This window comes from Salminus brasiliensis, chromosome 25 (genome assembly GCF_030463535.1).
Source record: "Salminus brasiliensis chromosome 25, fSalBra1.hap2, whole genome shotgun sequence".
In the NCBI taxonomy this organism is placed as follows: domain Eukaryota; kingdom Metazoa; phylum Chordata; class Actinopteri; order Characiformes; family Bryconidae; genus Salminus; species Salminus brasiliensis.
Window position 1 is genome coordinate 6,257,247 of NC_132902.1, and position 20,324 is coordinate 6,277,570.

The 20,324-nt window shown below is 39.1% G+C and overlaps 3 protein-coding genes across 4 annotated transcripts; 1 reads left to right on the forward strand and 2 right to left on the reverse strand.

The window, feature by feature from the left end:
* Nucleotides 1-467: 467 nt before the first annotated feature.
* LOC140547841 (X-linked retinitis pigmentosa GTPase regulator-like) lies at nt 468-14,878 on the reverse strand. Of its 2 annotated transcripts, none has more exons than XM_072671075.1 (17): nt 14,772-14,878; nt 14,022-14,147; nt 13,805-13,897; nt 13,274-13,336; nt 12,922-13,080; nt 11,190-11,339; nt 10,559-10,717; nt 10,236-10,391; nt 9,933-10,057; nt 9,645-9,836; nt 8,629-8,794; nt 8,423-8,532; nt 8,176-8,235; nt 3,280-3,504; nt 3,039-3,078; nt 2,764-2,870; nt 468-2,230 (listed from the first exon to the last, which is right to left on the reverse strand). In XM_072671075.1, the coding sequence occupies exons 1-17, from the start codon at nt 14,800-14,802 to the stop codon at nt 2,021-2,023; spliced, it is 2,172 nt and encodes a 723-aa protein (XP_072527176.1). In that variant the 5' UTR covers nt 14,803-14,878; the 3' UTR covers nt 468-2,020. The 2 variants fall into 2 exon arrangements, with proteins under 2 accessions (XP_072527176.1, XP_072527175.1); XM_072671074.1 differs by having other exon boundaries at nt 2,764-2,900.
* Nucleotides 4,281-7,978, reverse strand: LOC140547720 (uncharacterized). Its single transcript, XM_072670854.1, has 2 exons — nt 7,955-7,978; nt 4,281-7,746 (listed from the first exon to the last, which is right to left on the reverse strand). Exons 1-2 carry the CDS (start codon nt 7,976-7,978, stop codon nt 4,756-4,758), a joined length of 3,015 nt encoding a protein of 1,004 aa, XP_072526955.1. The 3' UTR covers nt 4,281-4,755.
* Nucleotides 14,879-14,896: 18 nt separating the features above from the next.
* Nucleotides 14,897-20,242, forward strand: plekha3 (pleckstrin homology domain containing, family A (phosphoinositide binding specific) member 3). The gene is made up of 8 exons (XM_072671076.1): nt 14,897-15,260; nt 15,840-15,956; nt 16,110-16,265; nt 16,521-16,645; nt 17,381-17,551; nt 18,185-18,228; nt 18,356-18,465; nt 19,813-20,242. Exons 1-8 carry the CDS (start codon nt 15,221-15,223, stop codon nt 19,935-19,937), a joined length of 888 nt encoding a protein of 295 aa, XP_072527177.1. The 5' UTR covers nt 14,897-15,220; the 3' UTR covers nt 19,938-20,242.
* The last annotated feature ends 82 nt before the right edge of the window (nt 20,243-20,324 follow it).

Here is a 20,324-nt window from a genome sequence, read left to right on the forward strand (position 1 = left end):
AAAACATTCCCAAAGAACAATGCTGTAAGTCTAAGAGTCTATGTGGCTGATTAAGGTGTTTCATTGCTGAAGCTGCTGGTGTTCGCAGAACATTGGACAGACTACCCCAGACCAATTAAAGATGTTTGGGATTACATGGTTCATTATTATATTTAGTTGTTGAGGCGGCTGTGTGCTGTACTGTAATATATTTTTCTTTTATTTTATTTATTTATTTTTTAACCAAACTGCAAGGTAAAGAGTCAACATTATTAAAGAAACTGGCAACATTGTTTACACATTCCTGAAAGTAAAGCCAATCTATACTGAATTGTATTGTGAGAATAACCACCAATGAATCATGGAACTTTCCACTGAATATCTGTTTAAAATTAATTTGAAAACTTCAATAAAATTACAATAAGAAAAAAACACATATATATATATATATTCTTTACTTATTCAACATTCAACACAATATGTGGAAGAATATGGAAACAATTCCATTGGCAACAGAATACAAATATATGTTACCCCTACTAGCAAAAGGTGCAAGGATGAAAGAAACTGGATTAAGCATAAATAAATAATTATTTAAAAAGCCATGTTTTTGATACATCACACAGTAAAATCACTAGAATAAACATCATCGACATCGACAAAACTCAAGAAATGCAACTTAGTCTTGAAATTGATATGGCTTCCATAATTGTGCTCTGGAAAATATCCAAACTAAGTTAAGCCTCAATTGTTGTGTAGTGTTTTGCTTTACAAGGCACATTATGGCTGTCACTGGTAATCCAGGTGTCCAAATGCTGCTGTTTGAATTTGTCAGTTGGAAAGCTTACATTGGAGTAGCCTGTTTCCTAGTTACATACCTTTTACCTAAGTGCAGTATGTAAGTTTACAGCTACGGAGTGTAGCCAATCTGTTTAAAAAATTCATTCACAATTTGTCTGCCCGACTATCTGTAAACAAGTGAGAACACCACTGACCAGATATTATTTTGGCAGTGGACCATTCTCAGCACAGCAGTAATACCAACATGATATTTGTAAGTTGTCTGCCTACCCTCACCCCTAACCCCGGGGGCCCCCAGGATTGTATACACACAGTACACATACAACTGTGTGGCCACTTTCAGCTCTACCACCACTGTCAAGTTTGCTGTTCACTGTTGTAATGGGTCTAATCTATGATAATGATGAGAAGGCCTACCTGGATGAGATTAAACACCTGGAGAACTGGTGCCAGAATGACAACCTCCTTTTCTCCTCAGCAAGATAAAGGAGCTAATATTGGACTGCAGCAAGAAGTAGGACATGAGCTACCACCAATCACTCACCCAGGATCAATGGGGGTGCAAGGATATGAGTAGACAATTTCAATTTTCAAGTTCTTCAGTGTTTACATCTTGCAAGACCTGTTGTGTTCCTGTCACATCAGCATTGTGGCAAAGAAGACCAGTCCACCTGTCTACTACCTCAGACACCTAAGGGTCACCCTTACAGATTCTCCGGAACCTCTACACTTGCATTACTGAAAGCATCCTCACAGGGAACATCTCAGCTTGTTTTTTTATATTATATTTTTATTTAGATTTTACCTTGTTTTATCTAGTTTTTCATGTGACAGAACCATTGTCCAAGCATTTAACTGCTAGCTGTACTGTGTACCTTTTTTGATTTTGTTTTTCCTTTTTTTACCTTGATTTTTGATTTACCTTTTTTTGATTTTCATACACTCCTGCCAGCAACATAAAACCACCTTATTAGTGTCAGTGCTGTGCCAAAAATGGTACACCATCCAAATAGTATATAGTTAGCAATGATATGTACACCTCCAAAGCACTCCTAAACCGTGAGCGGCCCTGATAAAATTGCCAATGACTGTAGATAAACTAAAAGGTGTTCCCTCGTAAACTGAGAACTCTGTAAAAGGTTAGGATTTCTGGATAATCTTTGTCCTTTATTGCTCAGGTTAAAAGTTCGTAGTATTAGTCCTGCAAGAACTCCTGGAATCCAGGGGTCAGCTGAAGAAGTCACAGCAGGCTGCATGTGGCTGAACGGGACCGCAGGGGCTGGGGGCTGGGGTCTTCAACACTGGAGCTTTTCTCTGGTTCTCCACTGTCTGAGCTGACTGAGGGAGTTTCGCTAGAAGGCTTAGTCGATGTAGTGCTCTCCACCAGGGCTTCTGCTTTCTCCTTCCCCTTCTTGTCTTTGGTGGAAGACCTCCGTTTGAACAGAGAGAGCTGAAGCCATGAAAAAAGAGCAGCATTAGTAGTGTAATATCCTATTCAATGATGACTTTTGATTATATTTATATAACAATTTATACCACATATAACAACATAACCTGTGCAATTCAAATAATCTTCTATTTATTTCAAAACACAAATACTTTTATATAAAAACAAAGGCATTAAGGAAGGTACGATTACATTGTATTGATATAATGATACTGACTGTACAACAATGATATTGACTGTAAAACATAACAACAACAACAACAACAACAACAGTTTTACATTTTAATAAATTCCAAACAAAACCATGTGTGTATATATCATACATACACCACTGTGTGTATTTTTCTCTTGCTGTATTTGATATTTGCATAGTTACAATAGTTAATAGTGCTGGTGAATCGATCCATGATGTATTTACCTCAGTGCAAAGCAATACATTACAAAAAAACAATATAATTTTGGTCAGATTTAGAAATGTTCACACTGTCCCACATCTAAATGGTAAAATTCAACGTAACTAACACAAGTAAGGGTACCTTGCTGTTAGATCCAAAGAGGCTTTTTGATTTCTCCTGCTTAGCTTCACTTTGGGATAGTGGTCTCTCTTCTATAAGTGAAGTGGAAGTGTCTTTTTCTCCACCATCTGCAAACATCAAAGTCTTTTTATGTTCGCCTAGAGAACAGAACATGCTTGTTAAAGTAATTTTATTCTTTTCTTCATTCAAAAGTAATACGTAATCCAGTTAACGTACAGTTAAAATGACAGTAGACAGAATGGAAAACGATCCAATACTGTAGAACTCAAACTGACCTTTGATTGGTCCATCAGGAACAGACGTCTCTTGCTTTTCCTGCATCAGGCAGATGAATGTTGTTTAACAGATCAGAAACCGATTATAACCGAGTATTAAGAAGAGTATTAATGTAGTCACATTAATATAAACTCATTAGAATTTGTTTTTTGGAATGTGTGTTATGGGCTTACTAATGTAGACTTGGCAATGACTCAACTAAAATACAGAATGCACTTCGCCTTTATGGGTTTAGGTTACCTGAGGTATTGGTTGCGTTGATTTGATCTCTTGCTCTTCTACTTGTCCGAGTAGTTCTTTCCCATTTTCTTCATTTGGATGTTTTTTGCTCTCTTCATTATGTTCTTCTTCTTCTTCTTCTTCCTCCACTTCATCTTCCTCCTCTTCCTCCTCCTCATCCTCTGTTTGATCTTCTTCTCCATTTGTCTCATCATCGCTGAGCTCTATAGTTCTGTGTCTATAGTCCTGCAGAAGATTGCACAGGAGGAGATTGAAGAAGATTTAAACGAGACAGGAGATGGAATATAACAAATGATTATGTGGAAAAGGGCAAAAAGGAAAAGGTTCATAATGCATTGATGCACAAACAATACATACAAATTAGTACTCTATTGATCTCTCTCTCCCATTCTCTCTCTCTCACACACACATACACACACTAACACGAGGTGCACAGGGTGTGAAGATGAATAGAATCAAACTTTCCACTAAGGGTGGGCTTATCAAAGAGTTCTCACCTGGCCAGCGCAAATGCAATCCATTCAGCTTCCTCATTTCAGCTCAGCATTTCTGAACTTTCATGCCTATTGTACAAATTATTGTTGTGCCAGACCACCAAAATACAGCCCCCCATAAACCTCTCACTGCTTTCTTAACTAATACAGCATGACCTGTTCATAACATTAATATATATATATATATATATATATATATATATATATATATATATATATATATATATATATATATATAAATAAAATATATATATATATATATATGTGTGTGTGTGTGTGTGTGTGTGTGTGTGTTTAACCGGCACAGTTCTGAGCAAATGATGATGTAGCATTTAACCTTTATGGCAGAAATGAATTTGTTTTTATTACACAGAAGAACAAGAGGATGTGAAAAGCGACAACAAAAGAGAAACATAACATAAAGCGTGAAAATGAACAAGGCAATAATGAAAAAACAACAGAACATTTTTTACCTAATAACAGATAAGATATACAATTAGTTGCCATTGTTAATAAAATAAAAAATAATGCATCTCAGTCACCTATGAAAAATCTTTTTAAAAATAGTCTGGAATTAATGGCATGTAAATGACACTGTAAATCAACAAAACTGATGTTAGCCAAACAAGGACAAGACATGGTGAAGGCTGATTTAAATGTTTATAAGCCCTAAGGCACTTCAAGAATGAACAGCATGAAACAACTGAAATGAAGGATTTTGAAAGGAACACGCTTTGAATTAGGTAAAGTGAGGAAACAATACAGTTTGTTAGCTACGCATACCTCCTACCTAGTCACTTTGATATTTTATCAAGTACACTGAATGAGGACAGCTGATAAACTGTGGAGAAACAGATGACCTGTAGTTAGAAACTGTGTACCTACAAAGCGATCTTATATGGCAGATGTATTTTAAAAAGGTCAGAGGCGTGTAGGTACAAGGTCCACATATCTGAGGGTGAGCAGGGCTTAGGTTGAGGACTTATTTTAGGTTGAGGTATTGAGGTAGAACGTCATCCCAGAACTGCCGAGGCTCTGGGGAATCAGAGTCTGACTGCCCAGAGTCTGACTGCCTTCTTCTAGCTGAGCCCCGTTCAGGCTTGCCTGACTGCTTGGTTTTCTTGGTGGTTTCTCTTGATTTGGATGCTTTTTCATTCCCTTTTCCCTTCTTCTTAGGTATTTCTTCGTCATCTTCTTCTTCTTGTGCTTCTTCTTCTTCCTCCTCTTCTTCTTCTTCTGATTTGTCACCCTCTTCTTCATACTGTTTGTCATCCTCTTCTCCCTCCTCTTCATTCTCATTTTCATCCTCTTCTTCTTGCTCATCACCGCTTTCCACCTTCTCTTCTTCCTCAGCTTCTTCTTCAGCCTCCTCCTCTTCATCGGCTTCAGCTCCCTCAACTTCCTCTTCTTCAGCTCCCTCATCTTCTTCTTCTTCTTCAGCTCCCTCCTCTTCCTCTTCTTCAGTCCCCTCATCTTCCTCTTCTTCAGTTCTCTCATCTTTATCTTCTTCATCTTCCTCTTCGTCTTCTTCTTGCTCTTCTCTCTCTACTTCACTATCATCTTCCCTCTCTGATTTACCATTGTCTTCCTCACTTTCTTCTTTTTCTTTCTCCTGCTCTGATTCCTCTCCTTCTTCAACTTCTTGATCTGCTTCTTCTTCTTCACTCTGTTCCTGTTCATCTTTGCCACCCTCCTCCTCCTCCTCCTCCTCCTCCTCCTCCTCCTCCTCCTCCTCTCCTTCACCTTCTGTTCCTCCACTCTTCTCTTCTCCCTCTCCACTGTCCTCACTATCATGGCCCCCTCCTTCTTTTCCACTTTCCGCCTCATTCCCCTCCTCCTCCTCCACATCTTCTGCCATACTATCTTCTTTCCCCTCTGACCCCTCCTCCTCTGCTGGAGTACTCTTTTCTTGTTCTTCTTCACCTTCACCTTCTTCCTCTCCACTCTCACCCCCCCTCCTGCTATCCTCCTCAGCTTCACTATCATTTTCTGATGTGGTTCTTTGTTCCTCACCTTCACTGTCTTTCTCTTCTGACTCTTCTTCTCCTACCTCCTCCTGCTCACTCTGGTTCTCTGCGTTCTCACCTGATTCTGTGCCGCTTTCTCCTTCCTCATCCTCACTCACTCTGCTTTCTTGCTCTTCATCCTCACTCTCTTTTCCTTTCTCACTTATCTCACTCATTTCTCCCTCCTCTCCCTTCTCCTCCACACTACTGCTTTCTTCATCAGATTCTGCCTCACTCTTCTCTCCTTGCTCTGCCTGGCTTTCACTTTCTTTCTCATCCCCCTCTCCTTCACTTTCCTCCTCTTTGCTCGAAACTCCTGTAGTTGTGTCCTTTTCCTCCTCCTCCTCCTCCTCATCATCATTGTCATGCACATTTGTCAAATCACCAAGGGTCTTACTCTCTTCCTCATTATATTCCACACTGCTGCTTTTCCTCCCTCCTTTCATCAATCTCTCACTTTCTGTACCGTTCCTACTCTCTTGCTCTCCCTCCTCCTCCTCTTCATCCTCCTGTGACAGTTTGTCAGTCTCATCCCCCATATCCTGTTCCCCTCTTTCCTTGCTGTCTCTGCTTTTCCCCTCCTCTAAAAACTGATTCTTGCCCCCAGACTGAAGACTTTCGCTGTCCTCATCTGAAGGTCCAGTTTCAGGCATAACATTAATGGTAATTGCTGTTCTTTTGCCTGGCTGCTTTTTTGGAGCATCTGAAGCATCGGTGATGGAAGAGGCATCTGAAAAAGTCCTGTCAGCAGGTGCATTAGGGCTCTGCCTACCTGAATGTGTTTCTGTTGCAGACAGTGAAGTGTTGATAGCTGTTGCTCTGGACTGGAACTGGCCAGTGGTCACCTCTCTCAGCAGTTGCACTGGACTCTCTGTCCCCATGTCTTGAATAAACGCAGCTACCCCCTTGGAAAGGTACTGTTGCTTACTCTCAGATTGCAATTCTGATGCTGACTTTTTGCTGTCTGTTGCATTGCTTACTGATCCAGTGTCCATTAACTGAGCCTTAGTTGCCTTCTGTGTTTTCCTGTCTCCTTTAGAAAGCAAACTGCTTGGCGAAAGTTTGGTCTTGTTAGTAGGTTCCTCAGTTTGGACAGGCTGTTTGCTACTAGTGCTAACATTTACTGTCTTTCCATCCCTTTGGGAACGCTTTTTCAAATTTGACATTGTGTTTAACTCAGTAGCAGCATCCAGTGATTTACTTTCCACAACTACTGGCTTACTTCTTACATTTGACATCTTGCTCTTAACTTCTAAAGGGGGGTGTTTAGCATGTGTGGTTTTAGCAGCAAACTCTCTAGTTATAATTTTACCTGTTTGAAATTCTTTAGCCTTCTTCTTTGCCATGTTGTCTTTTTCCTCATTGTTGTCTTGCCTTTTTTCCTCAGTGTTTTTCTGCCTTTTGGCCTCTGACCTTTGGTGAGATCTGAATCCTGTTAAGCCTGAATCCTCTTGGTAGCGTTTAGATTTTTCTTCTGATTTCTGTGGCTCAATGTCCATCCCTGGACACTTCATTTCAGCTGAATGAAGTTTAGTCCCAGGCTTGCTTAAGTTTTCTTCTTTTGGCTGGGCTTTTCCTTTAGGCTGCTTAGTGTCTGATTTACTTGTACTTCCCATATCTATCAACTGTCTTTGCCCTGCTTTGTGTATGGGTGAGCGAGGCATAGGCTTACTTCTGCTAATATCAGCCAGGCCTTTGGACTGGGCCTCCCTTTTAACTTTACTGTCCCCTTTGTGCCTTGCAGGCCTGCTTTCCTTTAAACCTAGCAGTGCATTCTCCTTATCACTACCACAGCTTTGGGAGCTTTGGTACGGGCTCCTGGTGAGTGGAGAATCACTGAGCAGTGACTTGCCACCAGTACTTCTCAGCAACTCAGTGGGCAAGGCCTTGTGAGAAAAAGGCTCTCCCTGCTTTATCGAGCGTTTGTCTGTCTCCTTACCGTGCTTTTTCACAACATTAACCTTCTTCTATCCAAGCCCCCGAAAGCAGAGGACAAAAAGAGGGAAATTAGAGAGAGAAAAACGAGTAAACATGCAGTGCAGGATGAACAAGTGCAGAATGAACTCAAAGCTGAAAAACAAATGAGAGAAAAGTGCAATGGTAAAGAGTTGCAAAGAAGGGAAATAAATGGCATGGTTTGGAAAAGCAGTGATTAACTCCTAGATTTAAACTTACTCCCACAGAGTGGGGCCGCTTCATTTTAAATTTAATGCTTGGGAAGATATAAATGCAGTAAAGCATATCTGCAGGTGGCTGAAAACTTTATGCATCTACTGCCAAATTGAATTCCAGGAATTTTAGTATGACATTTCGCTTAAAATGTCTAGGCAAGTGTTTCATATCTGCAGATTCTTCGTTATCACATACCAGCTACTGTGACTCAATCCACTGCTTACCTTCTGAATAGGAGACAATGTAAGAGTCTTCTCACCAGGATCCATCTTCATTACATGAGTCTGTCAGTGTAGAAAGAAACGCAAACATTTTCCGTTAAGCGTTTTTTCTGTCGTTCTCTGTGAGTCTTAAACAACAGACAAAGTCTATGCAGGTTCCAACTAACAATCTGAACTACTACAGAGATCAATCTATATATGTGTAACTATAACAGTAGAGAACATATGCTTGAGTGCATTCTTTACTTACTACATTTAAAAAGTCTGTAGTTTCTCCCAAATCTTTCACACTTTCATTGTCCACACTGGTTTCAACACCAGCCCTTTTCCCATCAACTTCATGCTCCTCCATTACCTTACCTATAAAAATAAATTAAAATATTATCTGTCACATTAAAAATAGCTCTCTGTTGTTACTGTTACCAATCTCCAATTTCAGGAAAAGCAGTTTATTACCGGTGCTGGGGTGAAGACCATTTTTCTGGAAGCCGTTGGGTGCCATTTTGCTGTGTAATCGTGGGGGCAAGGTTTGGCTTGACACAGGAAGAGACGCACTAAGATAACCTGAACTAAGAGGCGGAAGCGTCCGGAACATTATTCCAAACTGCTCTGGTGATCGCTCCTAAAAAGGAGAAAAGGTGTGTGTGTTAAAATGCATGCATCTGTAGGTGTTGTTTAAAGGTAGCTATACACTATACATATGTGAACATTGTAACTGCTATCTACTTACTAGTGTTCATTCATACTTCATAATTCATACATTACTATAATTAGCTTTATTATATTTAGTGCAATAATAGTCTTAGACTTGAGGTGTTTTTGTATCTTTCACTATATGTCCAAATGAATGTGCATTCTGCTACTTTAAGTTGCACCCATTGCTGACACAGATGCTGCACAGATTGCTGACAGCTTTTCTGGTCCATGTACTGCTTAGAAAATAGGACTCTCTGGAGCAGATATTGGCACTATGTCTAATACCAGGCGTGGGCTAGAGTGGTATAAAGCCCCCCAGCATTGAGCTGTGGAGCAGTGGAACTGTGTTCTCCTGGACAGAAAACAGGATAAACTCTTTTTCTTTTTCACTTGAAAATAGTGCTGACTTGAATGGATTGATACAGAATGCAAAAAGTACTTTCTTACACGATAATGTATTTCTGCAATCATGTAAATGAAAATAATAGAAATTGTACAACAAAATGAAAGTAATAAGCAACAATTTTGTTGTCCCATAAGGGTATAGCTCACAAAATTAAATTTACACAAAGAGTACCCTCATACTACTTGTCTACTTGACTTGGACTTAGCTTAAATTTGAGAAATTTGGTATTGACTACAGGCTTTACAATTAGTTTCATTATAATTAGGTCTCTGAGGTATTCCTTAAAGGTGCCAATTTTTTATGCAAATAAAAAGACATTCACTGTGAGGTTATTTCAGTAAAGCTCCAAGAGAAGCTGAGTCGAACCCACCCTCTCCCTGCGTCTGACACGGGCTGAGAGGCTCCTGTTCAGATTGGTCTGAGTGGCTGTCTCTCCAAGGAGTTCTGTGTATGTCTTTTCAAAGTAGTCTTCAGTGATGTCGTCATCCTCTAGGATCACGTCTTCTGATCCTTTTAGACGAGGTTTGGCCAGCACTAGCATATGACATCCACCACATGTAACCTAGCATGGATAAAAATGCACATTACAAATAGCAAGATGCGCTTGGTCGATGAATAAAGCTGAATAGGACTTGGAGATTTGGAAAATAAAACTCACAGATTGCACACTATACTTGAGGAATCGTGGGCATAGCGTTGGCTTAAACTGATTAGTGAAATTCTCTTCTCCTAAACCCAGCTTTCCATGACGGCCATCACCAAACGTGTACAGTAGGCCACTGTCTGAAATCAGCACACGTGAATAAGAATAAAAGGTCATATCTTATGGTATTGCAAACAAAAACAAAAAACAATATTTTAAATACAGAAAGTAAACTATTTAAAACTTTATATAGGATTCAATAAATCCTCTTGGGACAGTGAAAAAACGCAACATTAGAGCAGACAAACAGTAAGGTACCTGTGAGAACTGCGGTATGATTCTCTCCACATGCTATGTATTTCACCCTCCCCTTGCGGAAGTGCTCCACCACTCTGGGCAAACGGGATTCGAAGATAAAGGTGCCATGACCCAGTTGGCCAAACTGACCCAGGCCAAATGAATATAGGTAATCCTCTGAGTCATACATGCACACACAAAGATAGACACACACATCAGGCAGGAAATAAAGCCTTTCACAGATGAGCACCTCATATATGCTGGGGGACTGAAGCAGTGCTAGAGAAATAGAGACAGGCAGGCAGCCAACTCTTTAAAAACAGTAATTGTAACCAATAACATACCAGTGAGAGCAACTGTGTGTCCTCCCCCGCAGGCCACTTGTAGAACCCGGTCAGAGATACCCTCAACATGCTGAGGCACTTTGTGATTGGGCAGCTGAGCTGTGGATAGTCCCAGCTTTCCACTGTCCCTCTCTCCAAACGTGAACAAGGCCCCATCCACTAGAACACACAACACAACTGCTACTTAGCAATATAGCTTCCAATAGAGCCTGACCAGTGCATTACATCCATTCCAGTTAATAGACAGTAGTAGAAGTAAAGCTGTTTTGGTCAGTAAATGGGCTACTTTTGCTATGAGCTGGTAAAAGTATGTGGTGTAAGGAAAAATTTAGGTTAAAAAAAGTTGTGATAACTATTTATATGCCATGGCAACAATAACGTAATATATATTTTGTGCAGGCCAAGTACACTTTAATGACTGTACAGAGAAATTCAAATGGCGTGATGCTTGACTGTCGCTGTGCTGCTCTGAAAAATATACATTTATATTACAAGTCTTAGGAAATATCTAGTACACAAGTCCTAAATATCTTACTGTAATTCAACATCCAGTAATAAACATTTTATAATAAATCCAGGACTATCCAGGACAGCCCATCACTATGAAATATGCTAGTATGAGTGTTTATACCTGTAACAAAGGCAGAGTGGTAGTAGCCACAGGAAACCCAAGCCACTCTTCTCCCAACAGAAAGCTCCCTAGGGCTCACCGCCCCAGCCTCCTTACCCAAACCAATCTGGCCTTCTGAGTTATCACCCCACACATACAGCCTTCCATCCTCTAAGTGAAAAAAGCAAAAGAGAGAGAGAGCATAACCCAGGAATGTATGTAACAGGGACACAGAGCAACCACATCTTTCTGCAATTAAACCTCTACATTTTACAGGGATTGCTGTTTTTCCCAGTATTAATAAAATGAAAACTTTGTCTTTTTAAATATATTTAAACATATCAACATTTGATCTTCATTTAAAAACAATATTAAGAGAAGAAATGTATTTGTAAAAAATCATTTATAAAATAAAATTAATAAAAATGCTCCTGTATTACACCCCAATAGCTGATAACCCCACCCCGGCTGAAATAACCTTTAGACGTTTAGACGTTAGACATTTCCTAAAATAATCGGTCAATCTCTGACATCAACTGGGAGAAGTGACATTTCAGCTTTTTCTCAGCATTTTCCTCTAGCACAATCTGATACAATAAAGAAGTTCTAGTGGATTCTATGTTAAATAGCTCTCCAGGCCCTACTGTAGAAAAGCAGCCCCAAACCATGGCATTTCCCACCTCCATGCTTTACAGCTGATATGGGTTCTTGTGATTACATGCTTAAGTGTCTGGTTTACGCCAAACAGGTCCTTTGTTACTCTTTCCAAATAATGCAACTTGGGATTTATTTGTTTACAGTACATTGTTCCTGTCTTGGTCTAGGTGTTCTTTGGAAAACTTTAGTCTTGCTCTCATGTCAGATGTTCCAAGATGTCTCTCTGTGAACAAGGGGCTCCTCCTTGCACTCTTCCAATGAAAATCAGATGTGCGCGGTCTCTTTCTAATGGGAGATGATGTACTTTGACAGCTGTGGGAAGAGCTACCTGTAGATCCCATAATGACATTTTAGAATTGTTAGAGAAGTCTTTACGCATTTTGTTGTCTACTGTTCAACTAAACTTTGTAGCCCGGCCATGTCTATGTTGGCAGTTGTTGCACTTGTAAATTATTCTGTGGACAGCTGATTTCTAAATGTTGTGACATCATTTTAAAACCCCCAGACTCATGTGCATCTACAACATTCTTTCTGAAGGACTCAAAAAAGAAGGATCTCACCATGGTAATAACACTTACTTTACTCACTTTGATAATGTTCTTATCATCTGCAGCTAGTGTGGTACACCTGATTCTAATTTTAAGCAATTGAAGTATATATGTGAATATATGTGGGGATGTCCAAACATTTTCCTTAAAGTAAAATGTTTTTTATTAATTATATTTTACAATTAAATTTTAAAATACATGTTCTCTGTTTTATTACTTTAGTTATATTACCCCCATCTCCCAAATGGCTGAAATGAAGATCAAATGTCCATATGCTTATATATAAACAGTTTCATGGGGTGTCCTAGCTTTTTCACATAACTGTATATTAATCGTGTAATTGTGTAATTGCAAGGGTTAAACATCCTTCACAGTTTCTGAAAGGCATACTAATGTTGGTTATGAGTTTAAAAAAAAAAAACACTATTCAGAAGCTTTACTTGTTTTTCATTATCTTACAATGACAAATAAACCAGGTCTGAACAGGTTCTGTACTATTCACAATCAATTACGTACAGTATGAGGGAAAGTGAGCGGGGGGCTCTTACGCATAAGGGCAGCTGACGTGTTGGAGCCTGCAGCAAGCATTTTGATTGGTCCATGTTTGGTGAAGAAGTCCACCAGCTGGAACGAGGTTCTCTCCTCATAGTCTCCAAGACCAAGCTGGCCTTCATCATTCCCACCGGCCACATACAGGTTACCGCGTGCTGGTGACACAAGCCAAACTGGTGTCACATCCCCTGACACTGGCAATTTGTGTTACCTTGACAACCTTATCAACAATAAATTAAATTGCGGGAGAAATGACCTTCGTAGACCAGTGCTGTTTACATGAGTGACAAAGGTGTGAGGCCGTTCATTCATAAAGAAAGTAAGGGGGACGATTTTAAAAATACATACACGTGTAAACAAGTGTGTGAGTCCTTCCACAAGCCACAAGCTTTACTTTTTCAGATTTCAAAGCTGTAAAACAAAAATAGGTTAGTGAAATGTGTACAGAACGTATCACAGTCAGATTTTTTAGAACAAGCCAATTACTTAGTAAGTAACCAACTGAGGGTTAACATAAAAACAGAATATTCTTTACTACAATACTGTTCAATTAGCATTGGCTCAACAAACAGCCCCACAAAGATGCAGGATTAAACTAGATTATGGACCACTCCAGATTGGGATTAGAAAGAACTCAAATCTGTGGCTTTGTCCTTTCCCATTCCCCAGACAACAAGGTACTATAACTATATACATTCAATTTCATCATCTTTATTATTATTTTTTTTGTACAAACTGTGTAAAAATGTACTGAACTCATTTTTTAAAGGCTTCTATTTACACTATTTTCCTTTTATTCTTGGAAATTTCCTTGGATATGAATAAACGTGCCTTGCCTTGTCTGCCCTTTCTAACAGACTACAATTAAGAAAGACATACCTTTCACACATGTAGGTTTATTCACACTGGTCTTTGTTCCAAGACCTAGCTGTCCCCAGTTACTACTCCCAAACATGAACAACTTCCCACTTTCTACAGAAGAAAACAAGTTAACAGACAGATTAAAGACATTCGATAACCTGGATGAATAATAATAGTCCCCCACAACAAATAATCAATACATTTAAATAATGAAAAATCCCTTCTATATACATACCTGTAATGAGTGCAGTGTGCTCATCTCCACATGCTACCTTCAAAGGGACATCATTTTTTAACCAGAATTTGCTGGGGGCATTGTCTGCAAATTTACTCTTGCCAAAAGTGAAGACTGCCCCCGATTCTGCAACAAAATACTTAACTAGTTGAGTGCTTAAACGAGACAGGGATGTGCAGTCTCATGTACCAATGTAAGATCATATGAAGGATCAAATTAGAAAATCAATATTGTATGTATTGTTCCCTATATGTAAACAAGGTTAATTTAACGATTATTATTTTTCCACTTTGACACACTAGGGGTTCCGAACTTTGCCAATATATGGATAATGTTAATAAAGAATAAAGCAGAGAGTGAGAGAGAGTGAGTGAGTGAGTGAGTGAGAGAGAGAGAGAGAGAGAGAGGCGTGACCACATGGCACGGTTGCCCCTGACAACACATAGCCAGCTACTTTACATCTGCTAGTATAGCTAGCTAGCTATATAAAAGATAGGATAAATGAACAAACAACTGGTCAATTACTAGCATATAGCTAACTAGCTAGCAACTCTGTGTTAATCAAAGGATTAGCGTTAGCTAGCTAGCTATTCTACTCATTTTACAAGTAGCGGCTTTTGCAGCGCCCTCGACTCCTATTCCGTTACTGACATCTAGCTGGTTAGCTAACGTTAATACGAGGGGTGTGCAACTTGCTAAAAGGAGCATAGCTAGAATATAGGAAAGCAATAATAAAACCACGCATCCTACCAGGTATTTCATCCTCGGCCTCTCCGGCCATCCCTACGCTGGTAATGAGCTCTTACTCGCAGGGTTCTCCCTGTCCGCAGCGTTTTGGCAACCCTCAGCCAAAATAAATGCGACATCCGGTTCACTCGCTTTCAGTCAGCGGAAATGGAACCATTCATCTCCTCCTCCTCCTCCTCCTCCTTCTTCTTCTTCTTCTCAGCCCAGCAAGAATTTCTCATGATGTGACGCTATTTTGCCAAACAAACTAGCCTCGAAAATGGTTGTTATTTTCTAAACGCGCTTCGCCTCGCCTTGTCGAGATGAAACGCGCCTAAAGTTCTCGGGCTGCACTTCGCAGTTAGCTTGGAGGCTAGCAAGCTAGCTAGCTAGCCAACTAGCTCTAAGGCCAATGAATTGTGGGCTAAATTAGCTTGTGACTATCTTTAAAGTCGTGTTTCTGCTTGCGAAGAATGGAAGGCGTACTTTACAAATGGACCAATTACATGACAGGTAATAGAGACTTAATTGCGGGTAATAACAACTATCACATGTACCCCAGTGCTACCATCACGGCAGATTAGCTAGTACAAAGATTACAAACTTTTAAGCAGGTGACATATTTTTTAAATAACCGAGTAACGTATATGAGCGCGTAATTGAGTATTTTAGTTAAAGTTAGCTAGTATTTTCTTTTGTTTTGCTGAGTTTTTGATTGCTAATAGGGAATACGCAAAATTTGTCCAGGCCCCTATTTTATAAAGAATGTCAATATTGTTGTTCTGCATGTAGCTGATACATAAAAAAGAAGGAAGGAAGAATAAAAACATACTCGGTCGGCGCTTTAGTTAAAACTCCATAGGCCAATACTTTTCAATATGATTGACAGCTTGCAGAGATCTGCTGACCTGTTCAGATGTCATATGATCAGGTGTTGTTTTTTTGGTGTAATGAAAGCCTTTATGTTAAGAAGATTTGAAGTTTCTACACTCTTTGTCTACCTTTTTGAGCAACTCGAGTTGTAGAAGGCAGACATTAATAAACATTAGAAACTAAACATTGCAGCCCATGAACTAATATGCTGTATTTTAGGATGGCAGCCACGGTGGTTTGTATTGGACAATGGAATCATTTCATATTACGACTCCCAAGATGATGTCTGCAAAGGCAGCAAGGGCAGTATAAAGATGTCAGTGTGTGAAATTAAAGGTAAGTGAGGTTTGTTTGCTTAGAATTTGCATTACGTGCAGAATTGTTTCAGTGAAATCAATTATTTTGGCCCATCAACTCTAAACTTTCAATAGCATTAAGAAGCCAGACTAATTCTTTTGTTTTTCAAACTTCATCATTCTCATAAACTAGTTCACCCAACGGATAATACGAGGCTGGAACTGATCATACCAGGAGAGCAGCATTTTTATGTGAAAGCGGTAAATGCAGCTGAAAGACAGAAATGGCTGGTGGCTCTGGGGAGCTCAAAGGCTGGCCTAGTCGACACAAGAACCAAAAAGGAGAGAGGTGAGGCATGCATGTTTATATAAGTACTATATATATATATATATATATATATATATATATATATATATATATATATATATATATATATATAGTAATTATATACAATTTTACCACTGTGTTCTGCTGTTTTGCTCTTTTTCTGTATGTTTCTGTCCACCTGTTTTGGTTCTTTTGTCTCATTTCTAATTATAAAAATCACACAAAAGCCAAAATGGGTTCTCAATGTGATCTAAAATTGTACATTGTATCTTGCAGAACTAACAGAGACCACTGAGTCACTGAAAACCAAGATGTCAGAACTGCGTTTGTACTGTGACTTACTAATGCAACAGGTCCACACCATTCAGGAGTCAGTGGAACAGGAGGGAGATCATTTAGAGGTTACACAGTTCATTTGATACTGCCTTTTACTGACATTTAGAAAGTTTGACTAAATGCAAACAGGGATTGAGATTACAAATAAGCACTCAGTCTGTTGTAAATGACCTTTTTAAAAGTTATCCCTATTATTTACCCAGTCATACCCTTTTTTCCTGTATATGTTTCTCACAGCTTGCTAATGCTACAAATTTATGGACCTCTATACACATTTTAGTGAACCCTTTTCATGATGTTGTGGCTTAAGTAGACATGATGACATGCAATTTGGAAATATCTTTGAAAAGTCTTTGATTTTACTTTGTTACATGTTGAATTATGTGTTAATTATTATTGCAGACTTGTTTGTTACTCTCTTATGCTGAATTTTATTTTATTATAGTATAGTACTTAGCAAACTTGACAACAAATCCAAGTGCACAGTAAGTGCAGTAAAACAGCAACTGTATCCACAAATATTTAGTGATGTTTAGGTCAGCTTCAGTCTCTTCAGGTATATTCACTTCAGAGTGGATATTAGGGTATGTTTGTTGGTGACCTCCCTTAGACTGCATAGGGTGCCCAACCTTTTGCCACATTGATGATGGATTGTTTTATATTATAATTGACAGAATACTATAATTTACTACTTATCAATAAGAAAAATGTGCCATTCGGCTAAAGTTGCCCAAACCTTTCACAATACCACTTTCCCATGTTCTTCACTGTATTTTATAATTTTACTTTTGTGTTCCCAGACGAGGAATGAGGCTTCGTCTTTACTGAGTGCCACATGTAATACCTTTATTCAGACATTGGAGGAGTGTATGAAGATTGCCAACTCCAAGTTTCAGACTGACATGTTACAGTCAAGTCCTTCAGACCCGTTAATGTCTCCCGTCTCTCCCTCCCCTGTTCAAATGGCCAAGGTAAAGTATCTGTTACTGTTAACCTTGTAGCACTTTTGACAGAATTTGAATCTGGCAGTTGTACTTTTTAATTATTTTTTTTTTTTTACTTCTGTTTTACTACTGTTTTTTACTTCTTCTGTAAAGTTCCCATTTTAGAGATGCAAGATATTTTCAAGACAGTGGTGATATGCAATGATATGTAAATTACTATATTATTATAATTGCATGTAAAAGTATCTGTGTTGGGATGCAGAGAAGTGTTCATGAGTAAGTTTGTAGAAGCAAACTTACATACAGACCTCCAAAATCTAATCTATGTGACATGTAAAACTATGAAATGGTGCAGCACATAGGCACTGGTTGGCTCTTCAGTAATGCTGGGCATGGGATGAGACCCAACTAATATCAACCCGAACAAGAATTAGTACTAAAAGCAAACTTTTTTGCACCTACAACTTCCTGGGTTTTTGTCTGATTTGGACATTGAGTCAGGATATAGAGAAGAAAATATGTACTATTGTACCCTATTGTTATTATAAAACAAGACACGACGATGATGATGATGGTAGTGATATGATTACTACACTCAGACAACAAAAAGTTTTGTATGTAAATTACAAAGCATTTTTACTCTTTGTCTTTATTGTGTAGATGAAGCGGTCAATCAGCCACCCAGGCACCTATAGTTATGAGAGGTACAGTATCCACAATACAACTTTTTTTATTTTGTTTTCTCTCTTCATTTTACTGCACAAAGAGCTCACTCACTTAAATTGTTGCTCTCATGTATATTGTACACCCTCCCTTTTTCCTGTTTTCAAGGTCAAGTGTGCAAAAAGAGTGTGTGGCAGTACAGAGGTCGTCACAGAGACGCACACGGACATGCTCAGATACAGAAGCTCTTAGTGACGCTGGTACAGAGGAGATGGAGCGTGAGTCACTGTCTATAAACATACACACACACACACAGGAATCACTCTTGTGGCTCTTTGGCTGTTGCTGAAAATCAAATCTCATTCTGATCGCTAGAAACCAACAATAGTTTTTACTGACTCGACACATGCAGGTTTGCTATGTAAGACTTTGTTTTCCAGTCAAGGGTTTAATGTAAGAAATGGGTGTGTAAGTCACTCCCATTGAAACTCTATGACAATAAAAAAGACCGTAATTTCAAACAAAACCGTTTAAAACATAAATAAAAGAACTTTATTTGGCACAGCATTTCTATTGCAGCTGCTTGAAATATGGAAAAAATAATGCAAATAGCCTAGGTGTCATAAATAACAAGACAAAATATTAATATTACAAAAACAGTGGCATGTAGCTTTCAGGTGTTTAAACAAACAAACAATTCTCACTTAACATTGTTATGGCACATCATATCAACAGTGGTGCCCAGCGGTGCATACTGAACTTTTTGGCCCTTAATTCTAAGCGCCATTTCTGGTGGAAACCGGTCACTGCTCATCACCTACCCAATACAGTCCCTACATAGTCCCTACAAGCATGGTAGTGGCAGCATCATGCTTCACTGTAGGGATTGTATTGGGTAGGTGATGCATGGTAGTGGCATTACCTACCCAATACAATCCCTACAGTGAAGCATGATGCTGCCACTACCATGCTTCACTGTAGGGATTGTATGGTAGTGGCAGCATCATGCAATGGGGGTGTCTTTCAGCAGCTAGGACAGGGTAAGAGTTCAAGGTTGAAGGAAAGTACAGATGTATTCTTAATGAAAACCTGATCCAGAGCACTCAGACTGGGGCCTTGAGTGACCAAGCCAAAGCCCTGACTTGCACCCAACTAAACATCTCTGAGGAGATCTAAAAATAGATGTCCACCGACAGTCCCCTTCCAACCTGACAGAGCTTGAGAGCATCTGCAGAGAAACATTGGAGAAAAGCCCCAAATCAAGGTGTGCAAACCCTGTGGTATCATACCCATGAAGACTGGAGGCTGTAATCGCTGCCAAAAGTACTAAGTGAAATGTCTGAATACTTATGCCAATGCAATATTTAAGTTTTTCCTTTTCAATAAATGAGCAAAAATTAAACAAATTATGTTTTCACTTTGTCTTGATTGATGGGGAAGAACTGTGTAAAGCACTATTTATGCATGTTAATCACTAATAAATAAGGTCCAGATAAAACAATGTTACCCATATGTGCAAGCTTTCTATTTATCTTACAACTTGCCTTCCTTTTTAAATAGTCATTATTTAACTACCAAAACAACACTTGATCATTCTCTAAATTAAATGTTTATTCACCCTATAGGTCCTATGCTGGTTCCCAAAGCCAGTCTAAATGGTGACACCGCGACAGTCATCCCTGAAGAGATGGGTATGGGAACCCGCTTTGGATCAGAAACGGACACTCCAGAGTCAGACCTGTCACTTTGAGCTCGATGAGCAAGCCTTTTAGGGGTAGAAAGCCTGAAGGAATACTGCTGTGCAGCTACTGTTTGCAGCACACATTATTGGTGTTTTAGGAAGTATTATTTCTTCAATGAAGCATTTCGTTGCACTTTAATAATGAGAAAATGGCAAGAAAAACACGTCCAATCTGAATGTTTGTATTCTTCCAGGTATTTTAAATTGCTCCTTTTTTTGGCCAGGATGATGTTCTGTTTTTGGTTTGTGATACATGACACATGATTGCCATAGCCCTTCAGTGAAGAGTGTTCAAATACAGTTTGGATTTTACAGGTGATGTGTAGCCTACTTTGTTTTGTGCAAAGAGTTTTGTTACGGTGCCAAGGAACTGTGTGTGAGCGTGTGTGTGTGTGT